General features: G+C 34.1%; 1 protein-coding gene across 10 annotated transcripts in view; it reads left to right on the forward strand.

Moving 5' to 3' along the window:
• Nucleotides 1–27,801, forward strand: part of TRDN (triadin) — a 304,940-nt gene that overhangs the window by 258,475 nt on the left and 18,664 nt on the right. For 2 of the 10 annotated variants that reach the window (XM_060168344.1, XM_060168341.1), the window contains 2 exons: nucleotides 4,963–5,010; nucleotides 17,813–17,981. In XM_060168344.1, coding sequence (XP_060024327.1) covers nucleotides 4,963–5,010; nucleotides 17,813–17,874 — 110 coding nt within the window. In that variant the 3' untranslated portion in view covers nucleotides 17,875–17,981. Of the gene's footprint in view, nucleotides 1–4,962; nucleotides 5,011–9,500; nucleotides 10,011–17,812; nucleotides 17,982–19,042; nucleotides 22,525–27,801 lie in introns of those variants that run through there. The other 8 variants (XM_060168342.1, XM_060168345.1, XM_060168346.1 and 5 more) reach the window with 6 other exon arrangements.

The following is a 27,801-nucleotide window of genomic DNA, read 5'->3' on the forward strand; positions in this document are numbered from 1 at the left end:
TTTGGAAAAGGTATTTGTAGCATATATAAGTAACTAGAGGTTAGTAATGAAAAATAAATAACTCTAAAAATAAAAAACAAAAAGAGAAAGAACTTGATAGACTAATGCATAGAAAAAATGAGCAAAAGATATGTTAGGATCAAAAAGAAAACAAAACAAGACACAAATTGCCTATAGACATATCAAAAATATTTAACCTCTTAGTAATAATGAAAATGTACTTAAAACCACAATACTATTTTACATATACCAAATTGACCAAAAATGGAGAAAAATGTTCATTCTGGTGATGGTGATGATATGAAGCAATAGAAACTCTCACATACAGTGTTAGTGTGAGTGTAAAATTTGGGGGAAAAATATGGCTTTTATCTAGTGAAGTTAAACAGAGACACATGCTATGTCCTAGCAATTTCACTTCTAAGAAAATTCTTGCACATTGCACCAGGATTCATATTCAGGAATATTCATAGCAGCGTTATTTTATAATAACACATACAGGACATGACCTAGTGTCCATTGGCAGGAAAATGGATACATAATTTGTAGAATACGTATAAGTGGAATACTATACAGCAGTTAAATCAATCAACTACAGTTCCTCATATCAACGTGGCTTGTATAAAAAGTTAAACAATTTAAGTAAACAATGAATCAAATAGGGCAGTGACAAAACTGATAAATGATGAGGGGCACTCCACCATTGGGGGGTAGGGCAAAGGTTTTTATAGAGAATACATGGAAGCAAAGCAAAAATATATATTTAACTGACTATAACATATATTGTCTTATTTGGGAAAATTAGTTATTTGGCTAAATAAATAATTTAGTTTGTTTAGCTTATGATAATTGCTTTTGAGTATCACTCAGATTTGAGATAAATCTAGTTGACTCTGGCTTTGGTTTGTTTAGGTAGACCACCAAAGGCACTAAAGCTACCCAAGTCTAATGGCCATCTTGTTAAACAATTTTAACACTGAGTCTCAGCACACGTTTTAAAGGAAGCAAATTATAAGAATTAAAAAGTATAAGTCAATTTATATAGTTATATCACTAAACAATATAATTCAATCTGTAAAAAATGGCCTTAGCTTTGTTTAGAGGTAAATTCATGTAATAAAAAAGGTACAGGAAAATAAAGAAATTATTAATACAAAATATAGGACAGTGATAATTCTGAGATGAAGAGAGAGGTATGCAGTGGTAATAGGACAAGTAAGAGGTTTCAAAGTCTTTGGTGATATTTTATTACTTAAGTTTACAGGGGGTTACAAAGATGTGCATTTTTTATTGCCATTCATTAAAATATGCACATATGTTATCACATATGTTATACACCTTTATGCCTTTCATTTATATTATATCTTTCACAATTAAACAATCTTAAAAAATAGAGAATGAGAAGATAGAAGTGGTGACACGGAGTATAGCAGCTCTCTGGAGACCATGGTGGACCACAGAGAGATGAGGTGGTTGAGGTAGGGGACACGTAGGAGTGAAGGCCGTGGTGGTCTGAAGTTATAAACGGTGACATTTTGTGTTTCTGAGCTGATGTGAAAGCATCAGTGAAGTGGAAAGCAGATGAAGTAGCAGAGAGAGGCAGTACTTGCAAGAGTAACGTCATTGTCTATGCAAAAGGAGTTGGGATGCAGGGCAAATTTGGAGGAATTGGTATTAAATAGGGAATGATGATCCTATGGGTCTGGAAAGAAGACGAATGGTGCTGTTATGTGCTGGTGAGGTGGTGAAAAGATGAGATAGCCTAGTCTGCTTCTACTTTCTCTATGAAGATCCCAACAGCAACTTGCTTTTATGTTACAGGATGTTGGAAGTTTGAGAAAGGAGGGGTATTCATGAACCACTTGACTAGAAAAATGAGAAAGTAACTTCACTAGGTCTGTGGTAGTATTGCTGATCAGTGCTGGGCACTCTGTTACACACTGTGACTAGACATTTGAAGTCAGATCTGCAGCAGATGGGGGCCTTCCTGCAGTTTGGATGGCGGCTCAGGTGGCAGGCATAGAGTAGGTTTGGTGTTTTGGCACATGTAGTGGATAGAATTGCATCCTCTCAAAAGATATGTTGAAATCCTAACTAGCACAGTACCTGTGAATGCAAGCTTATTTCAAAAAATGGTCTTTAGTGGTGTAATCATGGTAAGATGAGGCTATACTGGATTAGAATGGGCCCTAAATCCAATGACTGATGCCCTTTTAAAGAGAGGGAGATTTAGAGACACAGACACATTCAGAAGGAAGGCAGCCGTATGAACATAATGGGAGAAATTGGAGTGATGCAGCTACAAGTCAAGGAATGCCAAAGATTGCTGGCAACCAACAGAAGCTAGGAAGAGGCAAGGAGGGATTCTTCCCAAGAGCCTTCAGAGCAAGTTTCAGAGGGCCTTGGCAACACTTTAATGCTGGACTTCTAGCCTCCAGAACTGTGAAAGAATAAATTTCTGTTGTTTTTAGCCACCTAATAACTTAAAGGCTGCCCTAGAAACTTAATATACCAGATGACTATGGAAACAAACAATAAGTGAATGATTTAACCATGGTTTATTTAAATATAAGCTCGAAAGAGGAAAAGTGAGGACATAAGGGAGATCTGGAGCATTGAGAAACTGGTAAGGTCAAAGGAATGAAAGTATTGATGGAGTCAGAAACTACTTAGAGGAGGTTCGTGAGTAAGTGAACTATAACAGGAAGAGTGGTGCCAGGGAATAGGAATTTTGAAATCAAAGTCTTGGCAGCAAAGAAAAAGTCCAAGATACTTTTGGTAGTGATCAGAGAAGTGGGGTCTCCAGTTTTCAAAAGTGAGAAGGTCAAGGAAATGAGAGATCCCATGGTTGTATGGATTGTGTCTATAAGTGACTCCCAATCCTGGTTAAATAATAGAGTATCTTGACAAGCTTACAAATAGACAAATAGCCAGGCCTACCTTATCCCAGACTCATTAACTCAGAATCTCAAAGCTCTGTAGTCCTCCCCAGATCTACTACGTCTGAATCTCACAGGCTTATAAAAACTCCCCAGCTTGGTCTAGTGTGAAGCCTGGGTTGAGAGTGGTTCCTAATGAAAAATCATAGTAGTAATAGTGGAACAGATAACTATGTATAGAAATATTCAATAATTAATGGGACACAGGCATAATGCTGGTTAATGGCAGCAATAGAGCAAGACAGAGCCGGTGCAACCTGACAATGTGGACTTCAAAAGAACTGAGATTTGGAGGAAGCAAGGAGATAACAATCCATCAGAAGTAATAAGAAGTAAGGAGAAGTCATAAACATCATTTATTAATTTAGTTAAAGAGAAGAAGTAAATATACATCACTTCCAGACCCTTTGGTATATAGGGGAAAAATGAACTGTCTCTATTTTGGAAAACCATTTGTAGGGGATGTAGTGTCCTTAGGGAACTAGTTTGGTTAAAGGAAGAAAGTCAAGTGCACATTTTGAGAAGAGGCTGAGCATTTAGGGATGTGTGCTATGATAGAGATGACTCAGTGGAAGGACTTTGGAAAAGAGTCTGTTTTTAGGAGAAATACGAAGCCATATAGACTGTTTTCTGCTGGAAGCCTAGGCTCATGGTAGTACCTGAGGCGAACAAGGTTGGGGATTTCAGGGACATTAGTCCTGATTATGTATTAGGGGAAGTGTGGTAATTAGTTTCCAAAATATGGCCAAGACCAGCAGCATAAGCATCACCTGGGAACTGGCTAGAAATGTAAATTCTTAGGACGTGCCCCAGACCTACTGAATCAGGCCCGTATCTGTGTTTTAACAGCCCTCCTGAGTGACTCTGATGCATGCCAATTTTGAGAACCACTGGTCTAAAGTCCTTCCTCAAAGCTATATAACAGCCAGGGATCTGCTTAGTCCTGGAGCTCCAGGTCTTGAAACAGCCTGAAGGAGTCTTATTTACATGACTTCTTGCCTGAGCTCAAATAGTGAAGCTTGTGGTATCTAATATGGTGAAATTAAAACCTGAAAGTGATGTGAAGGTGTCCTGACATCTGATCTCTCTCACAGCCCAAGGTCTATGGACAGGGAGGACAAGGGGGCATGAAGACCCCTGTTTACTGGTTGTTCCTAGAGCCTCAGCTGCTGAGTGAGTGCATATGAGTAACAGGGATTATACACATGTACTAGTAAGAATAAAACTAAAAATACAAATACAGATGTCCAAGGGCAACAGCCTTGAATAATCAAAAGCTAATAAAATGAGTAAATAAACTTTGTAAAAATTTACCAGCTCATTGTCATTTTCTAATTTTCGTATGGATCAAAGAAACTTCCACTTTAATTAACCTTGATTTGAGGTCTAACATTTTGCACTAGGACCAGCATTTCAGATTATATTTTTGGAAGAGCTCTCCTATCTTCCTGTCTTCCACACTAGATATTCAGAGAAACTCCAAGAAGCCATTTTGGCCTTTTTCAATTTTTTTCTTTTTCTCTCTCTTCAAAGCAATATTCAAATGGAATTTTCTGTAACATTATGGCTAATATTTTATAATATAAAGCAAATTGATTGAGGTCAATTATGGCTTGCCATCCCCATAGTTAAAGGCTAAACAAAGAAGGCCTTTCAAGTGCTCTTCCCCACAATTTATGCATCATTTAAGATTTGACTATAAACTAATAAATTAGTATTCCAGTGTAATTCTGTGGAATAAGCCACCTTTTTTATGGTCACTACTTATATAAGCATAAAATTTAGTACCACCAGAATTGTATCTTGAAAGAGAATTTCTGCATTGTTATTTAAGGAAGTTCATTAGTTACAAAAAAATTCAAGCTTATTCTAGCGTGGTTTTCTCTGCTGCTTGCTTTGCTCTCAGGTGCCACATACGTTTTATCCTTTGGGCAGCTTTAGTCTTGTCTGACTTAGAATACTATAAGATATTGACCTCACATGTCTGATATCCGTTTCTCATTTTCAATCTCTGAATTTACAGAAACTGAACGAGCCAAAGAAGAGGTTGGTGCTGCCTCAACTAAAAAAGGTAAGTGCAGCTTAAAGAAAAAGATGTCATGACTATAACTTCTTTATGCTAACTCAATGTATTGTTTAGTGCTTAAGAAGAGCTCTGTTTATTGATTTTACTATTTCACTGATATGGAAACCCACATTTAGTTTTTGAAAAATTGAAGAAATGCTGCTGTGTAAGCTCAATGGGATCCCAGTCATCTGGAGAGCATCATATTCAATATACTGATCTATAAGGTTAGCGTTTGAGCAAACGAAACTTTGACTAGTAGAACTTACATCAACAGTGTTTGCTTTGTGCAAGAATAGTATCAAATTTAAGTTTAAATTTAAGTTTTCAAAGCTATTCCTCTTGTCATGTCTAATCAGAAGCAACTATTACGTGAATATTGACTCCTCTCAGTAGACACTCTAAAGAATATCTTTAAGAACATTAATACATGTTAAAAATATTCAATATGATGAAACATTTACATATTCTCTATTCAAAACAAACTGGAACAATTTTGAAATTTGTGATTCTGTTTTACACATAGAAATGAAATCAGTAATGTATTCAATGTCTTTGGAAGAATCTCAAGACACAGTTTAACAACCCTATCCTCAACATACACTCATACACACACACACACACACACACAACAGGAGTACCCTTTCACATACATGCCACTAAAATGGCATCACATTTTTCTCCTTAAAAAATCTTTTATTGCATATGCTCTATAAGAGAATATATATCAGGACTATAGGGAGTTATAAAATATATATGATACATATCCACATTCTCAATCCCAAGCAACATATATATGGATATAAATGAATACATGGATATAAATTTATATATTAGTTAATAAATTAAAATATATATAATATATATTAGTTATATAAATTAATGCATAAATTAGTACACGTGTATGTCTAATGAAAGACAAAAAATTAAAGGATACTTAAAGGAAAATATAAACTACTATAATACTTAATTAGAAGCAATTGAATTATTGAGATTAATTGCTTCCCTTTTTCAAATACAGCTCTATTTATTATTCTGAATTTATAGTAGATAGGAATAAAATCTGTCTCCTAGATAGTTCTTTTCTTAGTAATGTAATATATGTGTGATGTCATTTTTGAGGTAAGTTATCACGATACATGTTTCATTGACATCTTTTACTAGGTATCAGTTTTTCCATAAGTAGCAGAGCCATGAATTTATCGGAAGTCCATATTAATATATCTCATTCTTTTATGGTGTCTTATTTTGAAATCAATTTTTCTTGTCAACATTAAATGGAATGTGTGGGTAAAACTTGGGTGCTTCAGGATGGATAATGCCATGGTATCAATGACAAGACTAAGAGTCTAAATATAGATTCAGAGGAAGTCATAATCTAGGCATGGATACAGGGTATATGGATCCAGTAAGTGAATGTAAGGTCAGGACATCTATATGTGTTGAAAGCAAGAACAAAAGTGAGACAAAATTGTGTTCAAGATCTTCAGCCATGGGTGAGACCAGTGGATGTCCAAATAGCAATATATGGGTTTCATCTGGAATTGGATTTCAGATACTGAGCCTCAGGGCATCCTTGCTTGTGAAGACGGTCTGGAGACAGAGTTAAAAAGGAAAGATTCAATAACCAGTAAGTGACCCATGCACAGACTCTGAATCACTTGGAGCCTAGATATTAGGGCAGAAATACAAGCACACATAAATTGGAGTTTAATCAAGTCAAATTGGAGTGAGCAGAGATACTGAATTGATATTGAACCATCAGTTAGTGAATTCACTGGAATATTCAACCAAGAATGGTCTCTGAGTTTAGAGTAAGGCCAGACATATTGGTTGGGATTAAGTAGACCTGATTGCTAGGCTTAGAGTGAAATATAAGGAGAGAAATAGTGTTTTATGAAATTAAACTATTGGCATTAATTACTTTGACTCTAGTTTGTCTTAGATCTCATACCTCAATCATTAATTTAGATATGACTCTGCATATTAGATTTCCTCTCAACTGTAGAATGAACAGAAACAAGTGTTCCTTCTAAAGCCATCATAAATATTTTGAAACTCAGGTAGAGCTTTACCAATTTGACAAGTTACATATAAAAGTCAAAGGAGACACTTCTCATTTGCCAAGTAGTTTTCATTTCTCCTCCTCCTCACTGACAATCAATCACACATGAAAATATATATTACTTCATCATACATTTAGTAACCAGTCCCTAATCTCCACAAAACTCAGTATATGTTACAAGATGTCCACCTTTTAGTTCCTTTTAAGTAAGTAGAATAAGATAGTGATTTGGGTTTTCTTTATTTGTTTTTAAGATACTGGAAATTGTTGTTCTACACTGAGGCTTGAATTAGGGACCATGTGTGTAATGTTAAGTGGAAATTACTGATTTTCTGATTGTTTTAAAATTTTCAAAGTTAAAAGATAATTTAATATTTTAAATTAATTACAGTGTGCCAATTTATATCTAGTATAATTATTTGATCTTAAGCCTGCTTTTAAGTCGTATTTTCTTTGGAGATATATAGTATTTAATCATCAATATGATAATCCTCTTACTGGTTTATATTTGGTTTGCAGCTTTCAAATCATTTTCACTCTCATTCAACATATATTTATGGATCACATACTATGTGAAAACTTAAGGAAATATTCAGATGTTAATACTATTCTTGAGCAATTAAAGATAGGGAAAAATATGAATCTTTATTGAGTCCCTGAGTTGTTTGGACCTTAGTTTTTGCTATCAGCTAAAGGTTTTCCATATTATCATAGTTCATGTTTGAAAGCCAACAGGGTAAAGAGATAAATACAGATAAAGAGCCGTAGGAGTTTAAAAATTGTTCTTACCTGAGGAAGAGCAAAACATTTATTATACAAGGTGACTTTAGAGTCAAGCCTTAAATAACAGATAGAATTTTGTTATGTAATAATTAGTTGGAAGGGTATCTTGGGCATAGGTAACAGAGGAAGGCAAAGTGGTGGGAAATTGCAGGATGTGTATGAGGAATAACAAGAGTCTCAAAAACACAGTATGAATTAGTACAACCTGTGCTAATAATTCAGTAAAGGGGCCTGATTTTTAAATTGGACTCTACTGCATGGGCAATAGGGAGTCAATGGAAAATTGTAAGTATAGGAAATAACACTCAGGTATTTGCTTTAGGAAAGGGCAGGATAGTTAGGAAGCTTTGGCAATAATGTAGGCAACGTGCATTAGGACCTGATATTAGTTATGAGATTGGAAAGAAGGGATATTTTATAAGCACTATTATAAAGTAGATTCAGTGGAATTTGACAATCGACCAGCTTTGGAAGAGGAAAAGTCAGAAATTATTTAATGACAATAATAAGTTTTCAGACTGGGTGCTAGAAGAATATTGTTGGTATTTATCATAAAAATGAAGAAGAAAGATAAAAATAGTTTGGTGAGAGAAGACAAGATTAATTTTAGACATATTTAAATTATAGTACTGTGGCACATGCAAGTAGCAAGTAGGTGGCTCTAAATGTCAGACTAGAGCTCCAGAGAGTGACAGAACTGGAGATATATCTGTGGGTGTCCTCTGCGTGGGTTAATGGTGGAAACAGTAAGAATCCATGAGCTTTTCATGGATTCTGTTCTCGAGAGAGGACAGGTCTGGGATGTTATCTGTTCTCGAGAGAGGACAGGTCTGGGATGGAATGCTAGAGAACATTTGCAGGAAGAAAAGCAAGGAGAGTCAAAGAGAAAAAGCAGAAAATAGTGACTAGAAAGATCAGAGGTTAAAAAAATGTAATTGTTATAATTTCATAGTAACCAAGGAAAATAAACGCTTTCAATGACAAGGTGGTTGTCACCAAGTCACTGGATTTGTCAACTAGATAATTATTAATGATGTTCAAAAGAGAATTTTCTGGGGAGTGGCACAACTAAAAGCTAAATGATGACAAATTGATTGAGGGATGATGAAGTGAAAGATACAGGCACTGATGCTGAAGAATATTGGTTAGGAATAAAACCATAAATAGGATAGTAGCTTGAGGTTCTTGTTTAGTCTATATCAATTTCTATTTTAATCTCCGAGGTAAAGTGTTTATCCTCCTCTTCAAGACCAGTCTCTCCATTTGGGTCCTTCTTGATCAGTCATTCATGCTCTTTGGTGGCATTATGTTCTTTCTCCTTATTGACTTTTTTTTTTTTTTTTTTGGCGGTACGCGGGCCTCTCACTGTTGTGGCCTCTCCCTTTGCGGAGCACAGGCTCCGGACGCGCAGGCTCAGCGGCCATGGCTCATGGGCCCAGCCGCTCCGCGGCATGTGGGATCTTCCCGGACCGGGGCACGAACCCGTGTCCCCTGCATCAGCAGGCGTACTCTCAACCACTGTGCCACCAGGGAAGCCCTCTCCTTATTGACTTTATTCCTAATTTTGGAAATATTATTCTCATTTTAAAATTACTTTTTTCTAGATTCCCATATCTCTGTCTACTATTTTCTCTCCTCTGTATCTTAGCCGGTCTTCTGGATGTTGGAGTGTTAACACTGCTTCTTATCCCACAAAGATGAGGCTTCTGTTCCTACTGTGCTTCCGATAATATGGCCAATGCTGAAGACATTATCATTGCTGAACCAATGGAACCATTCCAGTCCTCACATTATTGGATGTCTCAGTGGCATTTACCACTTTGTCTTTTCTCTAAGCGTCTCTCCTGTTGGGTGAGCATGACAACAGTCTCCTAGTTCTCACCATATTCTCTGAGCTTTATTTCTGACTTCTTTGTGTGTTTTTCTTTGCTTCCCCTTAATTATTGGTGTTCCCCAGATTCCATCATTAATCCTCTGAACTTCTTATTCTGTAGCCTCTCTTCGTGAGATCTGCACACTCTCAAGGTTGAAACTCTGCCTTTTATCCTGAAGGTCTCCAATTCTATGTCTTCATTTCAGGACTTCTCTGGCAAAGAGCTTTTCCCTGAAAATTTCAGGCTTGTATATTCAAATGTCAAATAAACACCTTTAAATTCAATGTGTCTTAACTTATACTCTGCATTTCCTTTTCCCAGCTTGCTTTTAATTATCATTGGTGAAACCACAATCCACCCTCCACTTCCCTAGAAATCTGAGGGTGATTAATTTTCTCTTTCTAGCCTTCAGGTGATTATTCAAAGAATCTTCAAGTTCTGCTGATTTTGTTTCCTAAATATTTCTTGAGTTTACTTCCTCCTATTCATAACTATGACTTCCATGTTAATTCAAGCCTTCATTATCTTCTTCTTGAACCACTGTAATGATCTAAACACTGTCCTCACATATTTATTTTTATTTCACTAATATTCATCCTAGCAGAAACCCCTCAACATAAATTATCAAAGTCATAAAACTGAATAAACCACACTTAATTTAAAACTCTATTTTTTCCCAGTTTTTTATAAAATAAAGTCCAAACGTTAAAATGATGTAAGAGTCCTCCAAGATCTGGCTCCTATATCCTTTTCCAGTTTCATCTTCAGATACTTTGTATGCTACAATAATACCATATTGTTTATAATTCCAAATTTACTAGAAGTAAGATTCAGGGAAAATGATAGCCGGAAAGGATGGCCTTGTGAATAGATTGAGTTGTTAGCATTGTCTGAGAAATGATGAGAAGCCTCTCTTTCCTGTCTCTCTACCTGAATATGTATCCAAGATTTAAGACTTTGTCTTCCACCATCAGTGATTTATTCCATTGTTTCAGTCATTGACATCCCCAGGCAGTAACCCTTGGGCAGGTAACATTACATTCTTACATCCTTGGAAATAATAGTTTGTCATGCTAATCCTATAGATGTATATACCAGAAGTAATGTATGTGTCATATGGGTGATATTTCAAACTGCACAATATTTCCTTACCACTCTCCACTCTTTACCAGAATTCTAACATACCCCAATTCCATGGAAGCCTCACTACCCAGGCAAGCCCCTATAACTAATGGGCATATGTTGAGTGGTGTTAAGGGGAAAGAAAGAATTGAGTCCTCAAGGAAAATTGAGGGAAACATAGTGAAATAAGAGCCTAGAATGAAGCAAGCGATGTCAGCATCACAGCAGATAAGATGCTTCCTTGTCTCTCCCCTTCAATCTGCAACCTGTGAAATATTAACAACTCAACAATAAGCCTCTGCCCAACCCATCAGAATGCCAGAGAATTCCACATATCTGTACATCTAAAGGTGGATGGACTGGAACACATCGAGGAGGTAGAACTGGGGAAACAGTGGAGGCAGTCCCTGCAATCGTGGTCGCCTGGCTGTGGCAGCAAAGCCTGCAGCCCCAGAGAACCCAAAAGCAGCAAGGGAAGCAATACATAGGACTCTAGCCTCCTGAATGTAGTGGTGCCCATGGCCACAGATAACTGGGACCCAGTTCCTCCAGCCACAGAGCCATCCACGACTCCAGCCCCCTGTTCCCTGCCTGCAGTGGTGAAGCCCACAAATCTGACAATACCTGATATAGAGGCACTTGCAACTCCAACTGCACCCCACCCACCCCTTGGAGCCTGCAAATCAGGACAGCCCAGATGTGGCAGAAGCACCCACCATCCTGATGCCCCAGGTGGTGGTGCCAGCAATACCAACAGCAGCAAGGTACCAATTACCCCAGAGGCACAAGCAACAGTAACAAGGGCACTGGGTGACACCTCTGATGGAGGTGGTGGAGGGCAGAAAATGCTGACTCTCAAATAAAACCAGAGGCAGCACAGGTGAGAGAAACCAAAAACTTGTTCTATAGTGCCACCTACTGGAAAACAAAAGAAAACCTACTAATTTCTAACCTGTAGAATCTTTAGAATTTAAAAAAAAAAAAGCTTTACCCAAACAAGAATGATATTCAGTACTTCAAACGTACTGGCAGAGGAACAACACATCAAGCACCATGAAGAACCACAGTAACACAGTATCACAAAAAGAAAATGATAATTCTCCAGAAACCAAACTTAAAGTCACAGAACATTGCAATCTAACTGATTGAAGAAACTGAATGAACTACAAAAAAACTCAGAAAGGCAGTTCAATGAGCTTAGGAATAAAATTAATGAACAGAAGGAATACTTTAAGTAATTGAAATTCTAAAAAGGAGCCAAACAGAAATTCTGGAGCTGAAGAATTGAATAAATGAGATGAAGAATGCATCAGAAAGCGTTGGGAAAGAGAATATGATATGGAAGAGAGAATTAGCAAACTCAAAGATAGAAATCCAAAGAAGATACAAAACATCATAGAAAACCATCAAACCCACATGGCAGACAGAAACACAAGGAAAAGTGGGAACCCAGAAAACAAAAGATAAAATGGCAGAACTAAGTCCTCCTCTGTAAATAATTACCCTAAATGTCAATGGATTGAGTTCACCAGTCAAAAGACACAGAGTGGATGGATGGATTAAAAAACAAGACCTAGCTATATCCTACCTCTGGGAGACTCACCTCAGCTCTAAATATAAACATAGGCTAAAGTAAAGGGATGGAAGATGATACTCCAAGCAAATGACAGTCAAAAAAAGTGAGTATATTCTGTGCTCATGGATTGGAAGAATGAACATTGCTAAAATGTCCATATTATCTAAATCAATTTACAGATTCAATGCAATCCCAACCAAAATCCCAAGGATGTTTCTCACAGAGGCAGAACAAAAAATTCTAAAATGTATATGGAACTACAAAAGATTCTGAATGGCTGAAGCAATCCTAAGAAAAAAGAATAAAGCTGGAGGTATCACATGCACTGGTTTCAAACTATATTACAAAGTTATAGTAATTAAAACAGCATGGTATGGGCAGAAAAACAGATACATAGACCAGTGCAATGTAATTGAGAGCCGAGAAATAAACCCACACATATGTAGAAAATTTTACAAAAAAGGAGCAAAGAAACCTGGAGAGCCACATGCAAAAAAAAAGAAACTAGATCATTACCTCATACCTTCCTCAAAAAAATGAGCCCAAAGTGGATTAAAGCCTTGAATGTAAGACCAGAAACCATAAAACTCTTAGAAGAAAATATAGGCAGTATGCTCTTTGACATCAGTCATAGCAGTATCTTTCAGGATGTGTCTCCTCAGGCAAGGGAAACAAAAGAAAAAACAAATAAATGGGACTCATCAAACTAGAAAGCTCCTGAACAGCAAAGGAAACCATCAACAAAATGAAAATGCAACCTGCCCTACCACCGAGTGTGAGAAGATATTTGCAGATCATATATCCAGTTAGGGGTTAATATCAAAAAAATATAAAGAACTCATACACCTCAACAACAAAAAACCAGAAAACCCAGTTAATAAATGGGCAGAGGAGCTGAATAGAAATTTTCCAAAGAAGGATATAGAAGGCCAACAGGTACTTGAAAAGATGTTCAACATCACTAATTATTAGGGAAATTAAAATTAAAACCCCAATGAGATATCACCTCATGCCTGTTAGAATGGCTATTATCAAAAAAGCAAGAAATAACAAGTGTTGGTGAGGATGCGGAGAAAGGGGAACCCTCATGCACTGCTGATGGGAATGTAACTGTGTAGCCACTATGGAAAACAGTATGAAGATTCCTCAAAAAATTGAAAACTAGTGCTACCCTATGATCCAGTTATCCCACTTCTGGGTATTTATACAAAGAATATGAAACACCAATTTGGAGATACATGCACCCCTATATTCATCACAGCATTATTTACAATAGCCAAGATGTGGAAACAACCTAAGTCCCCATCAACAGATGAGTGGATAAAGAAGATGTGGTATACACACACACACACAATGGAATAATACTCAGTCATAAAAAATGAAATCTGGCCATTTATGACAACATCAATGGATCTTGAGAGTATTAGGCTAAGTGAATTAAGTCAGACAAAGACAAGTATCTTATGATTTCACTCATATGTAGAATATAAAAAAACAAACAGAAAACCAGAATAAATGAACAAACCAAACCAAGCAAAACCCAACATGTAGATACAGAGATCAGAGTAGTGGAAAAGGGCAGGGGAGGGTGAAATGAATAAAAGAGATAGTGATGGATAGAAACTAAATTTTTGGTGGTGATCATACTGTAGTGTATACAGAAGTAGAAATATAATCTTGTACATATGGAACTTATATAACGTTATTAATCAGTGTTACCTCAATAATATTATGGTAAGATATAAATACTAAAACCAATAATTTTAATTTGAGAAAGCATCTTTTTGGTATCCTTGTAATAAAAGTGAGATTGAAGTTTGGTATAAGCTGGAACTTTGCAGGTAAATTAAACAGCGATAAAGAAATTTAAAAAAAAAAAACCCTGGAATTATAGAAAACCAATTTATCCACCTTACAGCTTATCTCAGGGCTATCCATAATCCAGGCATCATTTTATAAGAATGTTAGCTACTTTGCTTCCTTAATATTAGTTGCGGTCACTGAAGGAGTGCAGCACAAATCTACATTTTTTTCTAAAATAAACATCTCCAAATGTAGAACAAATGGAATTTCTTATTTCCAGCATGAAAGGAGGTTTCAGGTACCCTATAGCATAGAAGGAGAATTTGATTAAGGTCTTCCTTTGATTACAGGCAATTAGAAAATCCACTTACTTAGATGAACTGTTTATTCCTAATACTTACTCTCCATAGAATTAGGCTTGATGAATTTTATATCAGAATCAGAAATGAAAGGGTCATTTCACGTAAAATGTTTTCTTTTCTGTATAGATAATTGGTATTTTCAGTGACCTTTTCTGAATTTAAAAAAAAACTGGTTTAGGGGACTAGCCTCCTCTACTTAATATAAGTGCAAGGAGTTATTAACTCACCACTGGAAAAGAAAAACTTGGTCTTTGTTGTAGAAAAACTTGGTCTTTGTGTGTAAGTCACAATCCAATGTTTTCTGAAAGATATTTACTCTTCAGAAGATTAAAACAAAATAATTGAAAAATACATATTTCCTATACAATATTCATACTGAGTTTTCAGAATAAAAGAATTATGAATAAGGCTATATGCCCAGGGCTCTATTATAATTAAAAATTATCAGTGTTTGATTTTCACATTGATTTGAGAGAGAGCATTCATAGAGGAGACTAATGTACCACACACCTTACTAGCTCCTTAAAGTAATTATAATAAAGTCTAACTCTTTAGTTTGGAATTCAGGGGCTTATGCAATTGACCTCATCTATTTTTAGATTATTTCATATCTCTTCTATGGGAACCCTCTGCTCCAGCTACACTTGTTCACTTCCTCTAGGCACACACAAGGCTTTCCTGCTTCTTTGCCTTTTTCATGTTTCATTGGCTACACCTAATATCTCTCCTCTTTCAGGAAATATACTAATACCAAAACTGATCTCTCTAACTCAGAATATTTATTATCAAATCTCATGTTTCAATTAATACACCTAATCACCAAGCAAATATATATCGATCACTTGCTAGGTCCAAAACAATGCTAGATGCGGTAAGAAATATAAGCAATCATCTCTGAATATCCCATGGGCCAAAGAAAAAATGACAGTGGAATTTTGGAAATATGTTGAATTAATCTATGATGAAAATATCACACTGAAACTGGAGATGCTCCTAAACAGTGTTTACCTGAAATTTATACTCATTAAAAATATTCATTAGAAAAGAAGAAAGGCTGAAAAGCAAACATTTAGGAAGAAAATAATTTTTAATTTATGTTAAAATTTTCATGAAACCCAAAGAAAGAAGAAAGAGAAATAAAAAATGTAAATGCAGAAGCTAAAGAAATAGAAATTAAATAGTACAATAGAAAAAGCAATAAATCCAAATTAGATTCTCTATAAAAACTGAAAAAACTGATAGACCCTTATGTAAACTTATTAAGAAAAAAAGAGAAGACACAAAACATTAATATCAGAAAATTAAAAGGAATCATCATTACAGATTCTACAGATAATTAAAAAATAGAAATATTTCCCAGTGAGTTTGAAAATTTTAATACAATTGACATTTTGAATCTTTAATTATAATTTTTCACCAAAGAAAAGTCTAGCCAGGTGGCTTCACTGGTGAATGTTTTTCAAACATTTAAGGAAAAATTAACACCAATCTTGCACCAAACCTTCCAGGAACAGAAAAAGAGGAAACATTTTATGGAGCTCATTTTATGGAGCTAGAATAACCTTGATACAAAAACCTAGCAAGGAACAAAAAAGAAAGGAAACATACAGGTTAACTTCTCTTGTGAACATAAGGGCACAGATCTAAACAAAATATTAGCAGATCTAGTCTGATATTATATGAGAAAGACAAGATGGAACCAAGTTGGTTTTATTTCTAGACTGCAATTTCAAAATTCAATGTAATTAATCAGAATAATAGAATAAAGGGAAATTATACTTATCATAAAAGATGCATTTGATATATTTCATATTATAGTAGAAAGAAACTTCCCTATTCTGATAAGATATATACAAAAACCATTAGCAAATATTATACTCAATGGAGAAAAATGGAAAGATTTCTCCCTGAGAATTGGAACAAGACAAGGATGTCTGCTATCAGCGCTTCTATTATGCATTGTACTGGATATTCTAACCAGTGCAATAAGGTGAGAAATAGAATTAATCAGTACAAGAATAAAAAAGTAAAAAATAAAACTATTCACAGGTGAAATTATCAGCTTGAAAAATTCAGAAGAATATACAGTTGAACTATTACAACTGAGTGAATTTAGCAAGTTTTATATCAAAAAGTCATTTTTTCTCTTACTCTGTCTCTAGTTCATGTCATTAACTTTTTGAAAAGATCATGATCATTTACTCTGTAGACACTTGATTTATGTAATTGTTTCTTCAGAATATTATTTAATATGTTCTCTATATCATATATTTGATTAACCTGAAAGCTTAATCTTTGGCTTAGCTTGATTCCAGTTGGCTCCTTTGGCAAGAATACTTCAGAGGTGATAGAGTTGTACATCACACTGCATGTCATGAGGAAGCGCAGAATGTCTGGATGTCCTATTGTGAATGAGTGGCTTTAAGTTTCCTCAGTGGGTTAAGCTGGTGACAATCACATTTCTTCATTTCCAAGTTGCAGTTTTCCCCATGCAACTCTTGGGGGTGATACCTGGGTATGACGGCAATATCCAGTTCCCCATTCATCCTTCATCTAATAGTTGCTAATGTCCTCTGAAGATCCTTACTTGAATCAGTTATTTCAGTACACTGATTTTGTATGAATCATTTCTATTTCTTGGATGTATAACAAGGTAAGCAGATAATACTCCACCGAGAGTAGTAAAATCTCAGTAGTTCATGGGAAACAGCACCTAAGTGATAATTCTTATTTCTTTTTTGGTTACTTGTGATTTGGAATGACTTCATTTAATATTTAAGCAAATCTCAAGCATGACTACACTGTCCTTTGAGTTGATTAAGCAACACTAAGCTTGAATTTAAGGAGCATCTAGTTGACATTTTCAAGACGCTAAGTGGCTCCAGCAGTTACCTGGAATGTAAGTCGATTAATCGTAATCCTGTCAAGCGGAATTCTTCATAAAGCTTGTTTATCAAAGCAGAGTATAAAAGAATAAGGTACAAAACAGTGTGCAAAGACTAGTAAGAAGAGGGCAAGGGATTATTTTTTTCTCTAATTCTTTAAGAATAGATTTATAATAGTAGGTTTCAGTTGGATTTTAAAGAAGTGAGAAATATTGAAAAAGCTTTAAAATAGGTTGTTTAGAAGAAAATTTTGGCATTGAATGAGTTACAAAATGCCTTTTGAGCAGAAGCAGCACTTACATCTGGAATTTTATTTAAACCTTATCTCTGCTTTGCAGCTGTACCTGGAAAGAAGGAAGAGAAAACAACCAAGACAGTGGAGCAAGGTAAAAAAAAATGAAGGAGGTTGACATTATCTTTAGAAAGACAACAACATGAGGAGGAAAGCACTGGATTCAGACAGGCGGACGACAATAACCTTTAAATCGATTGCTCTCTTTCACTGTCCTTGCATGTTTTTCTGTGCCAGGGCGAATGTGAGGTGGCAATCTGGGGTTTTGTTCTTTTGTATAACTAAACTTTGAGTGTAAGTTCAGAACAGGAAAGCTCCACAGACTGCTTAATTACATCAAGAGAAATGCTGAAGATTGTTGGGAATAAGGAAATCTTCCAGGGCAATTGGTAGACATTTTTTTCTGTTTGATTTGTGGTTTTAACACCACCTGACTGATCATAGTTTAAAGAATAGAGGTGACACAATTCTGTTTATGCAAAAACAATTTCTACTGCTTGAAAAGTAATATGTTAAAACAAAGCAAAAAACCAGCAATACAGGTAAATTACTTGCGTTTATATTACAACTTCAGCAGTTGATTCTCCCAAGAGGTCTAAAATTTCAGTGTTATAAACCATAATGCCATAAATAATGCATTTTCTTTTTTTTAATGCAGCTATATAATAAATATATCATTTTAGAATATGCTTGAAAAAAATGCTACAGCAGAGTAGAATAAAAGCGTTTGAAGTGATGTCGGGCCTTCTGTCAGAGCTCATAGTGCTAATAATTTTAATTTTTGTTCCCCCCACTCTTTGGCTTTTAATATATTATAATATTATAATATGTATTATTTATTATAATAAATAGATGAAATCGGAACTAGAAATAATTTTGTCAAGAATGAAATCAAAATCATTTCTCCTCTTAAATTTGAGACAAATTCCTAATATCAGAAATTAGATATTTTTACATATATATATCAAGAAAATCCTTCAAACCCTCACATTTCAGATAAGTAAACTAAGGTTAAAAAATTCATTAAGGATTTATTTCCTTTGGTTTTTCAAAAGAAAAATCACATTAAATCACATTGAATAAGTTTTCAAATTCATTTTGGCTTCTGTGGACTACCTGGACTTTTAGAATTCAATAAAATGTTTCTGTCAGCTTCTTTTTGAGGTGGATACTTTGGTCTCTGAAATATAAAGTAGAGCTCTAGGAGCACAGATCCCAGTTTCAACTTGTTGACTTAGACAAGGTTCTGAGCCTAAATTTCTTCTCTAAAAAATAGAGTTAATTATACCTGACCTACCTGTCTGACAAGATGTGGAGTTCAAACAAGAAAACGTATGTAAAAGGATATGAAAAAATATAAACTCCTAGTTAAGTATATAGTATTTACTTAGGCATTTTCCCTTATAAAATCAGCTTCAATATAAATGAGAATCAAAACATTTTGCTTTCATTAAGCTTCATAGTTTTTCTCCCCTCTAGTATACAGGCATTGGTTACTCATCTTACAGCATTTGCAGATTGTTTTTATAGCCACAGCAAATTAAGAGAAGACTGACTAGAATATAAAATGTCCACATTAATAATAGTACCTAACATATAACTGATTAAGCTCAGATTGTTTATGTGTTCTTACCTTCATGTTGGTGTCAGTTTCGTTAATTCTATAATGTTGCCTCAAATAGTTTTGAGACTGGAAATGGCTCTTAGGGATGTGAATTTACTCCTTCAGATTATTTTATAATTCTTTTTAAATCATAAGAAATAAGGTATTTGGATAACTTGCATACTTTTGCGATGGTATATCTATGACTAATAATTTATATGAAAATATATATTTTGTGATTTGAATAAATCAAGGAATTTATGTGATAATAAATCAATTACATTCTACAGATTTCATAATATTCTAATATTTATACATAAGATGATGCTTTGACTATTGTGTATTTCTCTTCCTTATATAGTTTTTAGTTATTTTCAGAAGTATAAATAATCTAAAACTAGTTCATAATTCTTTGAAGTACAGTTAAATAGTTTATAAAGAGTTATTTTCATTTAAGGTTTAACTTATGGACTTGTACTAGGGAAAAACTATGACACTCATAATTCTTAATAGATTTCACATACACTGTGTGATCTATGTAAAACTGTGTACACTGAAACTCTGAACTTAGTCTGCATTATAATTGTACTTGGGAAACATCGATTAAGCTAAACTTTACATTATGGAAAATTCATATAGTGAAAGGTGAAATAAATGTTATGTTTATGTAATTTAGTGAACTAGACCTCATATCGTTTAAGAATTAGAAATTTAGTTAATCTAACCTCTGCAAAAGTCCAAAAAAGTATCTCTATTTTATCTTTAATTCATGATGGATCATGTGGTTTTTAGTTATTCTTCTCATAAAGATCTTAAATTGGCTAGACCAGAATTTTGAGTATTAAGAAACTCTTTATAAATTTTCCCACACTAAAGCCACACACACACACACACACACACACATACACACCCACACACACCACAGACACCATTAACGATTTCTCTTGTTTAGAAAGCAGTTACCTAGAAGCATCAGGAGACACAAATATTTTCCACAATACATGTTGCTCTCCTTATAGTGAGAGCCAAGGAATGCCAAAGATAAAACATCACAACACGTGCTACTGTATGAAGATTTGTCTTTATATATTTGTATATTATATCTAGAAAGAGTACATCACATTTCATTAAGCTTGGTTTATTTATTGTTTGATATTTAATTTCTCATTTTTAGTGTACTTTTTCCTCAGTATTACTTTTCAAAATTGACCTGTCCCCCTAAATCCAATTTCCCTCTCTCTTTTTCAATCTTGTTTTCTCTCAGAAGAAAATTTTTCATAGTATTTGCTTGTTACTAGCCAGAGGATCAAAGCAGTCACTCTAGGGAAGTGACTTCTTACTTACTGTGGCAGGGAAGGAGACCAGTCAAGACAACTAACTTTAACGATATGAGTTGTAGATTGGAGTCCCAGCATCTCCTTGTTTCTAATATTTTTCCTTCAAAGTGATTTCAATCTAACAATGAAAAGGTGAAGAAAATAGTAATAAATCAAATCATTCGCATATCATCTTTCTTTTTCTTTCATTCACACCTGTGCATGATATTACTTAAAGCTTTCTTTAAGAGTTTGTTCTAAGGGCCTGTAACAGTGCTGGCATGTAGGAAGTGTTCAAAAAATACTTGTGGGTTGAATGAAAACATAGAGGAATTGTTGAAGAAAAGAATACTAGGTGATCCAGATATCGATGATCTGCGCCTCTAAGTACTGTACAATTAAGATATTTTAGTAAATCAAATGTGATTTCTGATAGCAAAGATTGCCAGATATTTCAGAAACCAGGATAAGTGATTAAATCATCTAACTACTCTCATTTTAAAGTAAAAAAAGTAGAGCAAATTAATAATTAAATATGCATTATTCATTAATTATATCATTATTATGATCTTTGTAGATGGTACTCTTACATAACAGAACAGCATGTGGTGAACCATCATATGGTTAAAGACATCGAATAAATTAAATTTAGCAATGGCACCTTCTATATTGTAAATTAAAAAAAATCTTAAAATGAGAGAAAATTTAATAATTGCCCTATTAGGCCAATGTGTGTCTAAATATAGAAACATAAAGGCTTATCCTCACTTTTCTTGGTTTTACATTATAGAACTGAATTAGATGATCTTCTATTCCTTTAAATCATAAAAAAATTTATGTTCAACAAAGTTTTTAAGTAGTATGTCCCTTATATCAGAATATAAAGGCTCTTCCTGCTATAGGAGAAGGCTGGTCTAGAAAGACTTTTATTTCTAGGATTCTAAGACTCAAATGTTAAGGGAAAACACACTTTATAAACTTGGATATTTTAGTATCCCAAAATTAAACTGAAAATTTCATTACAGAAACATTAGTTATAGTCTTCCATCCTCTTAACAATTAAAAATCACTTCAAAATCCACTTAAGTACAAACATGACAAAAATATTCATGAAAAATGATTAAATAGAATTTGAGTACCTATTAACCACCAAGAATAAATTTGAACACAATTAGTAATCACTTTATTAAGGGTAAAATTGGAGCATATGGATCATAAATGTATCAAATGCAGTTCATTTCCTGTAATAAAACTTATATTTTGCTTTAAATTAAGAAATCTTTTTAAAATTCATAAGTGCCGTAATTTGTGTCCACTTGAAGACTTTCTGTTTTTCTTTGCCTTTGTTGCTATTTTGTAAACAATGGTACCCTACATAATTGTATTAGTGTTTTAAATTGTCACAACAAGTGAAACCCAACTGATATTACATGGTTTGTGTGTTTGTCATTGTCCTCAGACACTTTTCAGATTCTTCTATTCTTTGTACATGTACTGGTCTATTTAGAATCTGCGATGTGTATTTATTGTAGATTGATCCCATACTTTCAAGTGAACATTAATAATATCTAAGAGTAATGATTTCTCTGAGAGAAACGTATTTATTTAAATAATAAATGTTTATACTTCATGATGTGTCAACACTATAAAAAAAGAGAGAAACAATTTTACATTTAAGATCAATGTAGTAAAACTGAAGGTGTAGTTGATACATATTGTATTTAATTATTTGCTTAATATGTGACTATAAAATAACCTATTTGCACATGTGGACTAAGTCATGCTGTTGACCCTCAATAAATGTTAAAGTATAATAACAATAGTATTGATTCCTGTGAATTCCAAACTTTTGACAATAGTTTGTGCTCTGGTTGTTTAATATTTATTGAGCGCCCACAACAGACTAGGCGCTGGGAATGGGTGTGAGGAGTATCAAGTGGGCTTTGGAGAGAAGATGGTCTACATACAGAGCTCATGCAACGCTTGTAAAAATGAGTGTACTCTGCTTGCTTACATATTTTATATATTTTCAAGAGAACTTTTTGCAATTTTCCACTATCTCACTTGCTCACATAACACATTTCACTGCTACTTCTTACTTTTATTTCATTTAATAATTTTAGAATGTTCTCATAATCATATGATCTCATGTATGGAAATTTCTTTCTAGTCCCTTCTTTTTCACCATGTTCCTCCCCATTCCTTTCATCACTTTAATAAATAGACAGGTATAAATCCTCCCTATCACAGCTGATTCACAACACACTCAAAAAGTTTGTATTGTTGCATTGATCTCCTACAGGGTACCACCTCCTGCCATGCAATATTGGGTTCATGTGATTCATTTATTGGTAGGAATGTCATTGAATGCTAAAGAGAATTTCAGCCCGGTAAAGGAGCAATGTGTGCCAGTGAGGTTGGCAAGATTCGGAGGCAATGCTAAAAGATGCATTCATGCTGTACCTTTCCCTCAGAAATTAATGGTTCTTGTATTAATGATCCATTTTCTCTAATAAACTAATGTGTAACTTGATCACTCTTATTTTATGCAGGATATACTATAGGCAAGCACAAGTCACACAGAGAGATAATTGTAATGCCCACATTCCAGTTTCCGTCATGCATAATTCTGCTTTTCAGTTATCATGAAACTGAACCACTCCTCTGCTTAATGTGACCTCTGTGCCTATCTTTTTCTTTCCTTTCCTTAGAGACTGTGGCCATTTCATGGAGAAGAACAGTAAAACTATAACATTACCCCAGGAACCTCCCCCTGCGTTTCATACTGGGGTCACTACTTTTACCACCAGGTTACCTTTTAAACTCTGGAGTCAGAGGAACTGGCTGTTAGATGAGCTAAATTAAGTTACCTGACGTTGCCAGAACACACAATTTACATAGGGGTAGTGTGTCACTCCTACTCTGTTTATATTCTATCCCTTCCATGATTCATCAAAGTAATTTCTTAATGGCAATTGTATCCATCTTTTAGGTTCTTAAAAGCAACAAACTTTTTACATCATGCATGTGCTCTTGCTTCATCTATCTTATAATTCTAAAACTTTGTCTTGATATAATGTCCAACAATCTTTATGTAAACTAATGGATGCAGTTATAAACCATTTCCTAAAGCCCAAATTGTAAATATGAAGAAAAGTTGTCATATGATTTATGAATTTAATGACAATGCACTTCAGATAAAGTGTATTTTTGATCATTGTCTACATCTTAATATTAGATTGATGGTTCTTTAAGAAATCCTTAAATCTGCAAAAGACCATTTTCATCCTCTTTATAATGAAAACTCTTACAAACCTTATTTTTCCTCATAGAGAATTTTGATCACCAAAACCAGGATTTGGCAAGTAAAAACTATTTTAATTACTCAGTATAGATATTTGAAGATTACGATTTTGTTCTCCAGAGAGAAAAATTGACTTTTGTTTGTTCCTTTGACACTCTACGCTAGATTATATAAAAGACTGCAGAAATGCATTGTAGTGTTTACCACATAACACACCAAGAAAACACCTCCTTGCAAGTTCAAGGACATTAAACTGCTAATTATGTCTCTTTTTTCTATTAATATTTACTTTCACTCCTGCTTTTATTCTGAAACCACATATGGGTTTATTCTCTTTTTTCCCTTAGGGATTTTTAATAGAAAGTATATTATAAGCTGCTCTGTTACAAAGCTAAGTGGCCAGAACAAAGATTGTTTTGGGAGAATTTTTTTATCCCTTTTTTACTGACTTTTTTCTTTCATTTATAAATTGATTTTCTGCTAAAGGCCTATTTAGGGAAAAAAAAAGAGTTGGAATACAATACACACTATCTTGAATAAAATTGCTTAAAATCAATTGCCATGTCATATCCTGGAACAAATTAATGGAGTTTAAGCTACAGTCTCTAAAAATCAAATTGCAGATATTATCTTAAATCATTAGCCCTACATAAAAATGCATTGTTACTTTCTTCTAATTGTAAATTAAAGTACACATTATAGGTCAAATAATTTCAGGAATAAACATGAAAAAATTTTTCATCATTCTACATAAAATTTACTTGCACCTTATTGATTATTACTGCCCCAGTTTTTCATAGAATGATGATGTATTATATGCTAAATAAAAAGCAATTCTTAAAACCTGAAAATTCAATTCAGATACTCCTTTGGAATTATGAAATGACAAAATATAAGTTAGAAAATTTCTTCATCATTTTGACTTGCAAATTTTGGGTTTTATTTCACTTGATTTTTATATAAGAAAGAGAGATACTAGGTCAGATAACTCATAAAGAGCATCTGTAGTCTCGTTAAAAGTCTTGGCAATAAAAATCATGGTCAACAATTCTTAGCTTGGAGTTGGCACTTGTATTGCTGGTCCTTGAAAAGAAATAACTGATAAAAACTAATAATGATTAGAAATATTAATCTGCTTGAATAATATAGTACAGTTATCTGAAAATAAAACTTAAGGCTTGGTCTATCTCTTCCAGTAATTTATTCTGTGACATTAGGGTATTTACTTTTTTCGTAAATCTCCTTTTGTAAGCCAAGATTGTTTTACTAAGCATTCTCTACAGAACTTTCCAGTCCTAATATTGTCTAATTCTCATTTGTAAGAAATGTCTCCCTTGCCTGAGACGTTTCCAACTTTGACCCAAATGCTGAAGAATAAACTTACTTTTCTGATTGCAAGTACAATCTGTACCAAAGTATAAACAGAAATGTCAGATTCAGATTCTAAAATGAAAATATTTCTAAGTATTATATAAATCTACTAAATAGAATTCTAATATTTGAAGTATTTACTTCACTTGAATTTCAATATATACACTTAAATTATACTTAAGTTTCAAAAAGTACATTGCTGGAGCAAAGCATACTATTGAATATCCAATGAAATGACATGAAGGTTCTCTAAATATTAATTTAGCTACAAGGATCACTAATAATGGAACACAGGATGCAGAAATTATGCCCATGACACATATGTACAAAAGAATTTATAAAAAATGAAACAGAAGAAGATATTGTCTCAGGAGACAGGAGAATGTGGATAACAAACTGTGGTTGAATTATGGTTTCAGTTTTGGCATATTTCCAAACAAAATAGCAATGACTTTCTAAGTATTGTCAGTCAGTTCAGTATATATAATATTCTCTTAAGAGCAAAAGTTTAATTTCATTGACACAATGACTGAAAAAAATGTTTGGACTAAGGATGTTTAAGGACTCCTTATCATTGGAAGGATATAAATTCAAATTCTCTAGCAGGGTACTGCTGGTTTCTTTATCACTATCCCTCACTGTGACTTTCCAGCCTTGGCTCACATACTTCTCCCCGACTTTGTACATCCAGTGAGGCAGCCACATGAACTTTCACACTCCATTTTTCCTTATGTTGTTCCTTATGTTGGAGATGTCTTTCCAATTCTTCTTTGATGACAAATTTTATATCCAGTTTCAGGATTGATCACAGATTCCAGTACCTCTGTGAGGTCTTTTCTTATTGCATCAGGTAGTTTGTCAGTCCTTCTGCTATGAGCTCAGAGCCCTGTGTATGTGTCTCTATCATTGTACTTAATCTGTCTACGTGGATGCCTTTCAGCATAGACTGAACTCCATGAAACCCTCTTTTCTTTTTTTTCTCAGCTCTGAGCCCAAAAGAGACATTGAATAAATATTTATTGAATGAATCAAGTTTACCTTTTCAAAATACAAAAAAAATGTATTCTTCTTCTAACATATTGCTCCCAAGTGAAGAAACTTAAATAGACCTGGGGTTCTTGTTCTGCAGGGGGATCACTTTGTCACACTGCTAAGCACTGTAGGAAGGACAGTTTCTAGTTTGTTAAAATGGCATTGGCTTTTGCTTTTACTCTAACCAAAGCCTCTTTGAGAGTCTCAGACCTCAACTTTCTTTTATATGCACATATCCATCACAAAGTTTAAAGTGCTGTTAAAGATTTCAAAAAATTTCATTGAAGTCTAATATATTAGTAAATCAAATTAAATAGTGTATATAAAGAATTATATACCATGACCAAGTAGGATTCATTCTAGGTAAGCAAAACTGGATTAACATTTGAAAATAAATTGATGTAATTCATTACATCAACCAGATAAACAAGAAACAAAATCATCTCAATAGATACAGAAAATCATTTGACAAAATCCAACATCCATGTATGATAAAAACTCTCAGCAAACTAGGAACAGAGAGAAACTTCCTCAACTTGATAAAGAACATCTGCAATAAAACCTACTGCTAACATCATACTTAATGATGAGGCACTAGAAAATTTCCCACTAAGATAAAAAACAAGGCAAGGATGTCCCCTCTCAGCACACTTATTCAACATTGTACTGGAAGTACTAGTTAATGAAGTAAGACAAGAAAAGGAAAGAAAAGACATACCAGTTGGGAAGAAAGAAATAAAACTGTCTTGAATGATATGATCATCTATTTAGAAAATTCTAAAGAATCAATAAAAATCTCATAGAACTAATCAGTGATTATAGCAAGGTTGCAGGACACAAGGTTAATCTGCAAAAGTCAATTGTTCTCGAATGTACCAGCAATGAAAAATTGGAATGAACAAAATAAAAAATGCAAGACCATTTACATTAGTGCCAAAAAAAGGAAAGACTTAGATACAAATCTAAGAATAATCTATTCTATATTCATGGGTAAGCAGACTCAAAATTGTTAAGATGTAAGTTCTTTACAAAGTTATCTATAGATTCAATGCAATCATGATAAAAATTCCAATGGATATTGACAAACAGATATTATGAATATCAACAAACTGATCCTAAAGTTTATACGGAAAAATAAAAGGCCCAGAATAGCCAAGACAACATTAAAGGAGAAGAACAAAGTCTGAGGACTGACACCCAAGACTTATTATAAAGCTACATTAGTCATCACACTGTGATGTTGGTGAAAGAATCAACAAATAGATCAATGGAACAAAATGAAGAGCCCAGAGATAGATCCACAAAAATAGTCAACTGATCTTTGACAAAGGAGCAAAAGCAATTCAATGGAGAAAGGATAGTCTTCTCAGCAAATGGTACTAGGACACTCACAAGCAAAAAGAAAAAAA

Source organism: Lagenorhynchus albirostris, chromosome 12 (genome assembly GCF_949774975.1).
Source record: "Lagenorhynchus albirostris chromosome 12, mLagAlb1.1, whole genome shotgun sequence".
Taxonomy (NCBI): domain Eukaryota; kingdom Metazoa; phylum Chordata; class Mammalia; order Artiodactyla; family Delphinidae; genus Lagenorhynchus; species Lagenorhynchus albirostris.